The 12,424-nt window shown below is 44.8% G+C and overlaps 1 protein-coding gene and 1 long non-coding RNA gene across 2 annotated transcripts in view; one reads left to right on the top strand and one right to left on the bottom strand.

Annotated features, from left to right (window-relative positions):
• LOC138989235 (uncharacterized) overlaps positions 1 to 11,418 on the top strand; it is a 32,193-nt gene extending 20,775 nt beyond the window's left edge. The window contains exons 3-4 of the long non-coding RNA XR_011465480.1: positions 78 to 160; positions 11,297 to 11,418. This is a non-coding gene — a long non-coding RNA (uncharacterized lncRNA). The remainder of the gene's footprint in view (positions 1 to 77; positions 161 to 11,296) is intronic.
• The window catches only part of IYD (iodotyrosine deiodinase), a 29,751-nt gene extending 18,150 nt beyond the window's left edge, over positions 1 to 11,601 (bottom strand). Inside the window, exon 1 of the mRNA XM_005909054.2 lies at positions 11,369 to 11,601. Within this exon, the coding sequence (XP_005909116.1) occupies positions 11,369 to 11,540 (172 nt within the window). The 5' untranslated portion in view covers positions 11,541 to 11,601. The remainder of the gene's footprint in view (positions 1 to 11,368) is intronic.
• Between the last annotated feature and the right edge of the window lie 823 nt (positions 11,602 to 12,424).

Raw genomic sequence — 12,424 nt, 5'->3', positions numbered from 1 at the left:
GAACTCTCTTGCTTTTTCAATGATGCAGTGGATGTTGGCAATTTGATCTCTGGTTCCTCTGCCTTTTCTAAAACCAGCTTGAACATCTGGAAGTTCGAGGTTCACGTATTGCTGAAGCCTGGCTTGGAGAATTTTGAGCATTACTTTACCAGCGTGTGAGGTGAGTGCAATTGTGTGGTAGTTTGAGCATTCTTTGGTATTGCCTTTATTAAGGATTGGAATGAAAACTGACCTTTTCCAGTCCTGTGGCCATTGCTGAGTTTTCCAAATTTGCTGACATGTTGAGTACAGCACTTTCACAGCATCATCTTTTAGGATTTGAAAGAGCTCAACTGGAATTCCATCACCTCTACTAGCTTTGTTCATAGTGATGCTTCCTAAGGCCCACTTGACTTCACATTCCAGGATGTCTGGCTCTAGGTGAGTGTGAGTGATCACACCATCGTGATTATCTGTAAGGAAAAAATCTGTTCTGCTTACCTACACTAAATTTATCTTTACACCTGCCTGCTTCTATCATGTTCTACCATATAATATATATATATTCTACATGTATACATATGCTTAACTTGAATTAGTCTTGGACTTCTGGTTATTGTTGGGCCTCACCAACTACTAGAATCTTGGAGGCAGAAGATGCCAAAAAGAGATGAGTACAGAAAGTAGACTTCAGTACATCAAATCAGAATAAACTGATGTGAGTTGGACTTTTCAGGGAAATTTAAATCAGATAGACAAGGCTTCACCAAGAAGGCTCCCAAAGAAATAGACACTGAAAATATCAGTGGAATCTAATGAGTAAATAGTTCTTTTATACAAAGGCTGAAGTCTTTCCTAAACTTGATCTGATATTTTTCAGCCTGATGGGGATGGTACAGAGAAGCCACATAACCAGTAGAAGGCAACTCCTAATTAGATAACAGCAGGTAATCAGAATCCACTATGATCAAATTCCCAAAAATGCTCAGCACTTACTTTGATTAAGGTAACAGATTTAGATTGTTTTAAACCATAAAATTTATCTGTGTGTGTGTGCATGGCTTACCTGAATTATTACTGTACTACCTAAACTGTGTCTTTAGAAAACTGAATATAATGTTATCATATATTTTCCTCATTCACAACACAAAATCCAATGAATATTTACCTGATAAGACATATTATATCCCCTGCCTTCAGCTGTGTGACAGAAAACAGTTGTGACTTTCTTCCTTGAGTAGATACAAATCCATTTTGATGCCAAGGATTAACTGATGTTGGAGTTATGATTATATTGTGGTTGTTGTGACATTTACTAAAGGGTTCTCATTTCCAGTAATGGTTATTTACATAATTTAAACCAACTCTCTAAAGTAAAAAAAAGGCAAAATGCTTAGTAAAATATAATTTAGAACATTTTCTTCTACATATTAATGAGCTAATGTGTAATTTCCCTGGTGGCTCAGTGGTAAAGATTCCGCCTGCAATGCAGGAGACTTGGGTTCGATCCCTAGGTTGGGAAGATCCCCTGGAGAAAGAAATGGCAACCCACTCCAGTATTCTTGCCTGGGAAATCCCATGGACAGAGAAGCCTGGCGGGCTATGGTCCATGGTGTTGCAAAAGGTGGACACCACTGAGCGACTAAACCACCACCACCAATCTGTGACTATAGGACATCATAGTTAAAAATCTAGGTGAAGGTTAGTACCAGTAGAGGTAGACCAGCAATCAAATGTCCGGAAAATATTTTCCAGTTGCCAAGAAACAGCCATGAGGCTGAGTTCAGACAAAGAGATGGTGACAAAAGTCAAAACCCCAGGGCCATCCAGGGCTTGAAGGTTTATGTTCCAACAGTAAGACTAAAATGTAATTAATCCAGCCCTGGTGTCTTAGAGCCTAGGATAATATCCTGTGAGCGATCCAAGGAACCATAGGACTTGATCTCATATTAAAGTTGTCCCAGCGTTACAAAGTTGCTCAACCTATAGGTGCAAATGTGACTATTCCCTGGAGTAAGTAACATCTTGTTGTTGGTGGCTAGTTGCTAAGTCTTGTCTGACTCTTTTGGGACCCCATAAACTGTAGCCCATCAGGCTCCTCTGTCCATGGGATTTTGCAGGCCATGAAGTGGGTTGCCATTTCTTTCTCTAAGGGATCTTCCTGATCCAGGATTAGAACCACTGTCTCCTGCTTGGCAGGTGGATTCTTTACCACTGAGGAAAGCCTAACTATATCACCTGGGAAGCCCTAACCATATCTTAGGCCTCAAAAAAAATTATGAGTAATTTTCCAAAAGAATAACCAGTGTACAATAAAAAATAACAGTGTGTTCAAGAAAATAAGAAGTCATGAATAATAACTAGAAACTGCAGGCATCAGAAATAGACCTACAAAGACTTGAGATATTGGAGTTATCAGATCATGAAGCAGCTTCAAACTGAGACGAGTGTGTAGGATGTTTACAGGAAGTACCTTTGGGAACAAAACTTGTGGAAAGGAGAGGGAAGAAACACGATTGGACAGAAGACATCATATTTCAGTGTAAGCCTTGTATGATGGCTTAGCCAACAATAGGGCTTCTTTGGAAGAAAAATAGCCCATCAGAGTTGTCCCCAACTAGGCCCAAATGACTGGGCCTTTATACTCCTAAGCCAATCAGTCATTGCATATAAACCACCCTGGGAAGGGCAGAATCTTGGGCAAAGCAAAGGTAAACCCTGGAATATGCAGACAGTTGAAGGCTCTTTGTTTACAACACTCCCAACAGAAGGAGCAACAAGTCTTTCCTTGAAGGGTGATCCAGATGATACATTTCCATGCCCATCACACTCTAACTCAGCAATCGCATGCATACCTCAGAGACAGTCATGCATGTGTATCCTAGAAATAAGTATTAAAATGTTATTAGAGGCATAGTTGATCATAGTCCTGAACTGGAAATAGCCCAGATCTTCATCAACAGTAAAATAAATAATGATATACTCATGAAACAGAATACTATACCGCAGCAAAAATGAATGAACTGCGGTCACATGCCTAACCTGAATGAATTTTACAAATAAAATGTTAAGCTAAAGAGCAAAGTCAAAAGAATATATGCAATAGAACTCTACTGTTTGCTGCTGCTGCTGCTGCTAAGTCGCTTCAGTCGTGTCCGACTCCGTGTGACCCCATAGACGGCAGCCCACTAGGCTCCTCTGTCCCTGGGATTCTCCAAGCAAGAACACTGGAGTGGGTTGCCATTTCCTTCTCCAATGCATGAAAGTGTTTAGGAATGCATATTGAGGTGATACATCTATAAAGAAAAGCACAGAAGTAATTCCCATAAAATTAAAAATAGTAGTTATGTCTGTGGGATGAAGAGGTGTGACTAGGAATATATGGATTTATGGAGTACTGGAAATTTATACTTCTTGATCTAAGTGATAATTATATGGATTTTTGCTTTCAAATTATTTGTTAAGCCATTCATCTATGTTTTATACGCTTTCCCAGCCATTATATTACATATCACAGACTTCTCTGGTGGCTCAGTATAAAGAATCCACCTGCAATGCAGCAGATGCAGGTTCGAACCCTGTGTCCATGAGGTTGCAAAGAGTTCAACATGACTTAGTGACTAAACCAACCGCTACCTTACGTTTCACAATTAAGGGATTTGTGTGTGTGTTTTGTTTTAATAAGAAAGCCATAGAAATGAATTGTGCAAAAAACCCCAAGGGTAGATCAACTGAACACAACTGTTAAGACATTTCACAGTCTCTTAAGTGAGACAGAAGGGTGAGAGATGAACCATCTGGGGAAGGTGGAGCAAAAGTAGGAGATGGAATGAATGGATATAGTTAATTTGTCCTAAACATGCAGTAATCCTTCATGGAGCCAGAACTATAGCTTAGGTTTCTTAACTCCTAAATCAGTGTTCCTCCCTTCCTGCCCCTCAAGTACAGAGGTTTTGCTTTCTGAGGCAGGTTTCAGTTACCCAGGGTCAACTGTGTTCTGAATATATTAAGTGGAAAATTCAAGAAATAAGCAATTTATACCAGTAGTCATGTATGGATGTGAGAGTTGAACTATAAAGAAGGCTGAATGTCAAAGAATTTATGCTTTTGAACTGTGGTGTTGGGGAAGACTCTTGAGAGTCCTTTGGACTGCAAGGAGATCCACCCAGTCCATCCTAAAGGAAATCAGTCCTGAATATTCATTGCAAGGACTGATGCTGACCCTGAAACTCCAATACTTTGGCCACCTGATGCAAAGAATTGACTCATTGGAAAAGACCTTGATGCTGGGAAAGATTGAAGGCGGAAGGAGAAGGGGATGACAGAGAATGAGATGGTTGGATGGCATCACCAACTCGATGGACATGAGTTTGAGTAATCTCTGGGAGTTGGTGTTGGACAGGGAAGCCTGGCATGCTGTAGTCCATGGGGTCGCAAAGAGTCGGAGACGACTGAGCGACTGAACTGAACTGAAGTTTTAAATTATGCACCATTCTGAGCAAGATGATGAAATTTCATGCCTGTTCTGCTCCGTCCCCCTACCTACATGAATCATCCTTTTGTCCACGTATCCACCTAATTAGACACTTAGTAGCCTTTTAGGGCTTGGTGGCTCAATTGGTAAAGAATCTACCTGCAGTGCGGGAGACCTGAGTTTGATCCCTAGGTTGGGAAGATCCCCTGGAGGAAGGTGTGGAAACCCACTCCAGCATTTTTGCCTGGAGGATCCCCATGGACAGAGGAGCCTGATGGACCCCTGAAAGAGGAGCCTGGTGGGCCCCTGAGAGAGGAGCCTGGTGCACCCCAGTCCGTGGAGTTGCAAAGAGATGGACACTACTGAGCGACTAAGCACAGCACAGTTATCAGGTCAACTGATGAGGTATTGGTTGTCCTCAGGTAACCCTGATTTTACTTAATAATGACCTCAAAGCACATGAGTAATGATGCTGGCAATTCAGATATTCTCTTACTGTGTCTAATTTAAACTTTACCATAAGCATGTATGTATAGGAAAAGCTTAGGATATGTAGGGTTCAGTACTATCTGTGGTTTCAGGTATCCACTTGGGGTCTTGGATGGTTTCCCCTCAGGATTAGGGGGGACTGCAGTCAATGTCCAGGAGGTGAGATGTCACTTAGGGAGCCCTCAGATAAAGATAAGAATGACAATCGAAACAGAGGGAAGAGAGCAAGAAGATCCAGGGCCTGGCCCTGAGGATCTGGGGCATTCCAGGTGGAATTCAGGTAGGACAGAGTCCTCTGCCCCTGGGAGCACCCACACATTTCACTCCTGGATATCTGCGGATGGGGAGAAGAAGGCAAGAGGGAGAACAGGGGATTTGGGGGAGACTCAGAACTCACCTACAGTACTAGTAGGGATCATGGTAGCTCATTGCTAGTAATGAGCAACTTCTTACACTTCACTAGCCAGGGGCAGTGGGAGCCCACATGGTACACATTTAATGAGATGGCCCAGTTACTAAATCAAAAGGCACTAGATGTGATGGGGGAGTGGCCACTAACACCTACCAGCTTTCCAGCATTCCACCCTGAACCAAACCCAGATGTCATCAGGTCAACTTTATCAAATGCATCAGCAAAGACTTTCGACACCATGCTACTCCCCACCCATGTGTCACAAAGTCCAGCAACCTGTTTAGTCAGTCAGTGGTAAATGAGAGAATGCATAAAAGGCCTCCTTAACTTTAGGTCCGTCCACCATTTGCAGAAACTAAAGGCAGTAGAGGGGCATGACTCAGCAGTTTCTGCAGCCACTGAAGTCCAGGGTAGGCATTCCTACTCTGGCAGAATGAAGGGGCTGCCTCTCAAGCCTTATCAGGGCAGCCTTGTCTCTGAGGGGGGCAGACACTCGGCCCCAACCACCGCTGGGTTGGATTGTCCTGAAGGGCTTTCTGAGCAGAGCACAGGGGGAGCTGCTGTTCCTGGAGCCTCTCCCAGGACAGAAAGTCTACACTCGACCTGGGGAAAGGGATCAGCTGAGCCAGATGGAGAGAAGCTCTGAGGGACTGCAGGGCAGTGAACCGATACAAAAGGCACGGCTCTCTCCTTCCTCTTGAACTCCTAACCATCCCCTCCAGGGAATGTGGGCTTACCAAAGGAGAGGGAAGAGCCTCTGTTCTGTGGCTTTTCTGCCACCAGCCCAGACCAGCCAAACCACTCTGGCAGATTCATTTAAGTGGTAGAGCCCACATATTCAAAAATAAATGCACACCACTGTGGTCTGCGTTTAACAGAAGTCCTGTGCTATCACACATGGAGTTTGCTATTGACACCAAAACCAACTTGCCTTGTATCGTGGCTTGAATGCCAAGGAGCCAAATTGCTCCCTAATTAGGTTTAATGGCCAAGTAATTCTAGGTCATGTCTATCCTTTAATGTTTAACTTGGAGGCATTTTTTCTGGCTGCATCTCTATGTGAACTGCTTTTGTGTTTTTGCAGTTCCACTTCCAAATCTTGGCAAACGGGCCAAATGTTTTCCGGCTATGAAACCGCTAAGGCCAATTTGTGTCGTATCATCCTTGTTCCCTCCCTGCAATTTTGGAGGAGCCTTGAGCAACCATGTTAATTAGGCTCTGGGTGACACAGCTCTTGCAGTTGACAATGGGAACAACTCTGGGGCTCAACATTGGCACAGAGAACTTTTCCTTCCCACTTCCTCAGCCATCGCTTTCCTTTCTGTGTGGGCCTCTCAGCCATTTGTTGCAGTGTAAACTGACTCACTAGCAACAAGGGTGGGTGGGGGTTGGGGAGTCTGGGGTGTTCAGCTGGAAAGATCTGGAATAGAGCAATGCTATCCCAGGTGAAGTGGACAGAACTTGTTTTCTGAGCCCCTCCACCTCTTCTGGGGTCCCCAGTGTCCTGTGCTGACCTTTACTCTCCCCAGCAGTACCCACCCAGATTTGATCCCAAGGATGACATCTCCATCAAATCCTTTCCTGTCCCCAATCTTCTCTCATCTGAATTCAAACTTACCTCTCCTTTGTCCTAGGACCATAATGTCTTACAGGAGTCCTGGTAAACCAGCCTTTTAAAATTAGTCATGCAGAAGTATGCATGGGTGTCAAAAGATGATGAAATGCAAAGATGAAGCTGAATTCCTTGCTTCTTATAGCAGAGGAAAGCTAGGCAGGTCTTGAGTGCTGCTCTTATATAGCGTTTTTGTCAGTGGTGTGCTGGCAAACCAGCCCTCTGAGAGTAGGGAGAAAAAGAGCACTGAATTATAGCCCTGGCCAATTTCCAGTGCTATAATATAGAGTCAGCACTCCTATCATGGCCTGACTTCAAGCTACTAGCAAGTGAACAAATGGCCCATAAAATTTCAGAACCTCTAAGATCTCCTCAGGCTAGTTCTTGCACACCACTTGGTTGGAAAACATGGAGTTCAGGCATTGGTTGGCTTCCAGGCATGTAAGAGGGTTAATATCATCTGTAGGAACAGTGTTACTTGGTTGAGACTGTTGTTGATTAGTTGGCATGCAGAGGAGCTGGAACTGGAATGAATCCATCTCTAATTGGCTGACTTGTTAAGCTTTTACTGAAATGAGCTGTCATTGATCCAATGAACAGGTTTGAAACAGCTGCATATGGGTACATAAAAATCTATCTGTTCCTAAGTCTGAGGAACATTTTTATTCTCAGGTGTTGAGCACATTAGATACAAATTTTGGCAAAGCCTGTATTAGCAGTGACTGGGACAATGAAAATTCAGTTAGAATACTAGCTTTTGGATGGCTGGCAAAGCCAAATAAAGAAAATCCCCACTAATGTTAAAATGGACACATCTTAATGTGTTTCCTGTCTTTTTCTCCTATTTCCAGTTCCATGAGCTTTCATGAATCTGGGACTGACTAGAGGACTTTTGTGCGGTATTTTCAGTTCATTTTGGGGAAACAATCTGAAGTTTCCTGTTTGAGATTAAATATGGGTCATTTCTCTTCCTCAGACCTCTGCCACAGATAAAGAGGGAACAGGAAATCCTCATCAGACACCATGTGTGACTGGTCCCCAGACAAAGTCTGTGTCTGACATCTAGTCAGCATGTCCTGTCTATGTCCTGCCCCCACCTCTCCTCCCCTCGCCCTCCACCCCACACAGGCTGATTCCCCGACCTGTGAATGTGGAACAGGAATCTTGTGAGTCAGAGCTGGCAGAGGTTGGATCGGTGCTCATATTTCCCTCAACTCACACTAGAATGGCCTACAATACTTATTTTACTGTTTTGTCTCTGTTAATTTTCAAAATGGCTTGCCCCTAGTCTCTATTGGCTGTTATCAAAGCCATCTCGTGTTTGCTTGGCAATGGTAGCTTTCTCCTCTCCAATTATACCTCCATCGGAGCCGCAGTACTGGCAGTGTATCCTCTCTTAGACTGTGTCCACCCACCCAGTGGTTAAGAGCAGGGACTTGGGTGCCAGAGTTTAAACATTAGCCCTACCTACCACCTGTGTGCCCGTGTGACCTCAGTAAGTATCTCTTATGTAGACAAGGAAAATCCCAACAAGAGACTGTGAACTCTACACTCGGGGAAAATTTGCTCATGGTTGCTGGGGAGGGGATGCTACATGTTCACTTTATTCCTCCTTGTAAAGAATAGAGAATGAGAAGTGAATCAACAGGCAGAGAAGCAGAACGGGGCCACATAGCTCTCGTATCTGGTCCCAACCATCGGGCACAGGTCCCTGATCCCAGGTCCCTGGTTCCCCACCAGCCACATCGATCCCTCTGTATCCCTTCAACCCTTGGGTCTTCAAAGCCAGTGGGCTTTTCTCAATGCACACACTACTTCTGATCTCTCAGGAAATGTTTAACTCTGTGGGCCATCTCCTGCCCTCTCTGTTATGGGTCATTCTTTGGAAAAGCCTGGAAAAGCCTTCTTTGTAGACCTGGAACTCAGGAACCAGCCCCCGCTGGGTCCTGGCTCCACCACTAGCTGCTTGGACAGATGATTTAGATGATCTGAGCTCAGCTTCCTTATCTGTAATATAGGGATGGTAATAGTGCCTGCTCCCTGTATTGTTATGATTCACCCTACATAAAAATGACCTTGGATATAGAAAATACCTGGAAGGGCTTGTTACTAACCTGCCCTTATTCCCTACACCTGTTCTTCCAAGTCCATTCCTCCCAGGCAGTTCCTCTCATCTGAATGTGCTCCCCACCAGGTTCTCTCCTCAGCCTTCTCTTTAGCAATACACCTAGTGAGTTCATTTGTTTCCCAAGTTCCAAGCATCACCTTAAGCTGGTGACTCTCCAGTCAGTGTCTGTGGCCTGGATCTCTCACCTAGAAAGCTCCCTATCTTTCTGCTTCAATGTGCCACTGTTTATTCAAGCCCTAGATGCCCTGCACTACACTCAACAGCATCCCTTTTAAACCGGGTCCCCTCCCCTCACCTGCGTATGACAGTGTTGTTCTGATTCTTCCAGTCTGCAAATTGTTGCCCTCTTCTTCCTCTCCCAACATCTAACTTATTGCCAGAGCCCATTGTTCTTCCTTGTCTGTCCCTTGGATCCACCTCTTCTCTTGCATTGTGCTATCCCCACTGCCCCGCCCATTGTTACCGGAGCAGATCCTTACCCAGCTTCAGAGTGGATCTCCCCTCATTCATGGAAGTGCTTCTCCGCTGGCATAGTTGGCATCCAGGGAGGAGAGTAAGAGACAGCCCGGCTAGGAGGCTGCCTGGGCTTGGACCCTTTGTGGTATATTCAGTGTACATGGCATAGCCAGTGATACATGGCTTCCAGCATGGAGTGCCAGCTGTGTACCCCACTCCCAAATCCTAAGGTTAGGACAACTCAGAACACACACACACCCTTCCACACACATGCACACATATACTTCCAGGTGGCCTCTTTTGGAGGGAAGGTGGAGCTTTATTTTTTTTTGGTGGGGGGGGGGGCTCCAAAATCACTGCAGATGGTAACTTCAGCCATGAAATGAAAAGATACTTGCTCCTTGGAAGAAAAGTTATGACCAACCTAGACAGCATATTAAAAAGCAGAAACTTTACTTTGCCAACAAAGGTCCATCTAGTCAAAGCTTTGGTTTTTCCAGTAGTCATGTATTGATGTCAGAGTTGATTTTAAAGAAAGCTGTACACCAAAGAATTGATGCTTTTGAACTGTGGTGTTGGAGAAGACTCTTGAGAGTCCCTTGGACAGCAAGGAGATCCAACCAGTCCATCCTAAAGGAAATCAGTCCTGAATATTCATTGGAAGGATTGATGTTGAAGCTGAAATGCCAATACTTTGGCCACCTGATGCGAAGAACTGACTCATTTGAAAAGACTCAGATGCTGGGAAAGATTGAAGGCAGGAGGAGAAGGGGACAACAGAGGATGAGATGGTTGGATGGCATCACCGACTCAAGGGACATGAGTTTGAGTAAACTCTGGGAGTAGGTGATGGACAGGGAGGCCTGGCCTGCTGCAGTCCATGGGGTCACAAAGAGTCAGACACGACTGAGTGACTGAACTGAACTGGGGCCATTAGTACCCCAGCTGAGAGTCACTGAGCCTCTTCCAAGTCAAATCCAGCCCACAGAACCTCCTCAGACCCACCCCAAACACAGATCACTCAGAGCTCCCAAAAACCTCTCCCTGCCTGCCTGCCTCCTTCATCACCTTGTCTTTCTCAGGTCAACCATGCCCCCACCCATCCTCAACTTCATCTTTGCCCCTTCCCTGGTCAGCATAGTCCTTCCATCTTCTTAGCATCTTTCCTAGCGGTTCTGTATTCAGGCTCCTTCTGTTCCTCTTAACCTCCTCACCCTTACTATTCATATCCTAGTAATCCACCAGGCCTGGTTCAGCCTTCTGTAACTGCCTTGCCAAGGTCCTGAGCCTTCTCAAAACACCTTATAATCAGTTCCGCCTGTCTCTTTTTTTACTCTCTTTCAGTTGTCCATTCATTGCCTTGTCTATTGAATCAGACACTCGGCTTTGAGGGCCACAGCCACTCCTGTCTGTAACCCACAGGGCTGCTATAATGAGTAGTAGTGAGCTCCTACACAGCTGCCCTTTTTTATTTCAAAATTTTGATCAAAACCTGACTACTTAACTCATGGCCGCACCAGCCTGTGATGTGCCCCCTGCAGAAAGATTTTAGCAGCCAGTCAGGACAGGAGCTGGGGAAAGCCAGCCCTTCAACAGTTTTTTACTGATGATCCAGCTTTTTACTTGGTCACAGTAAATGACAAGCTGACACCCAAGATAAATGATGTCTCTGTCACACACTAATTTGTTTGCATGATAGAAGTTGATGATGAAACTGACCTGCCTGCACTTATTTCTCTCCATGAGTCCCCCCAGCCACTTGCCCTCATCGTAAAAATACAGAAGGTGGGAACCGAGCAGCAGAGCCAGTGTCTTTACCTGCTTCCTCCTGGTGGACATCGGTGCTGTCTTTCAAGTCTTCATCCACCCAGGGATGAGCCTCAGCCCCAGGCTCCCCCTTCCTTCTCTCAGTGCTTCCATCAGCATTTTTAAAGATCCACACCATCAAAATGCAGATGACGGCTACCAAGACTGGAGTCAGAAGAAACATGGTGGTGAGACTGATCCTGAAGGGTGTCCATACTTCCCAGGCTGGGGTTTAAACAAACAGGGACAGGTGTGGGGAATGCTGGGAGATGAGTGAAGAGAGGGAGGGGTTTGCTGGGGAAGGGACAGTGAACCTGCTGACTCCACGAGGACTTTGCCAAGGAGCAAAGATCGCAGCTGTGTGCGTCAGGGTATGCTGCGGGTCTGGCAATGCATGGGTGAGTGCACTTTCTTAAACTGTGTGCTCAGTCAATATATTCTTAGACAATCATTGCCAGGATTTGAGGATATACTTTAAAGCACTAGATCTTGCCAGCCATGGTGGTATTTCATCTTTCTCCTGTAGATTTTCTCTGAGAGCAGTGTGTCCTCGACTGGCCTGATGCTAGGAGTCACTTAGTGTTGGCCCCTTCGAACCAACCTCCATGCCTGTTTTGAGCGGTTCCCAAATCTGGGATGTTTTCCTGCAGTTTTAGAGACTGGGCAAAGGATTGGCTATCTCAGGCCTCTCGTGCACATTTTGCCTTATATATATCTATATTATTTCAATTCTTTTCAACCAGCATGTACTAGTTTTTACTATTTCTACTTTTTTTGTGTGATAAGATATAATAATATAAAATTTACTATCCTAGCTCTTTTTAAGGCTCCAGTTCAATGACATTAAGTACATTCACAGTGTTGTAAACCCACCACCACTCTTCTAAAAACTGCTTCATCATCCCAAACAGGAACCCTCTAACCGTGAAGCAGTAATTCCCTACTTTCTCTTGCCACAGGCCCTGGTAACCTCAAACCCACTTCCTACATTATGATTCTGACTGTCCTAGGAGCCTTCTGTAAGTGGACTCATACAGTATTTGTCTTTTTGTGAATGGCTTGTTTCAC

This window comes from Bos mutus, chromosome 9 (assembly GCF_027580195.1).
Source record: "Bos mutus isolate GX-2022 chromosome 9, NWIPB_WYAK_1.1, whole genome shotgun sequence".
NCBI lineage: Eukaryota > Metazoa > Chordata > Mammalia > Artiodactyla > Bovidae > Bos > Bos mutus.
This window is presented reverse-complemented; position numbering and strand designations above follow the sequence as displayed.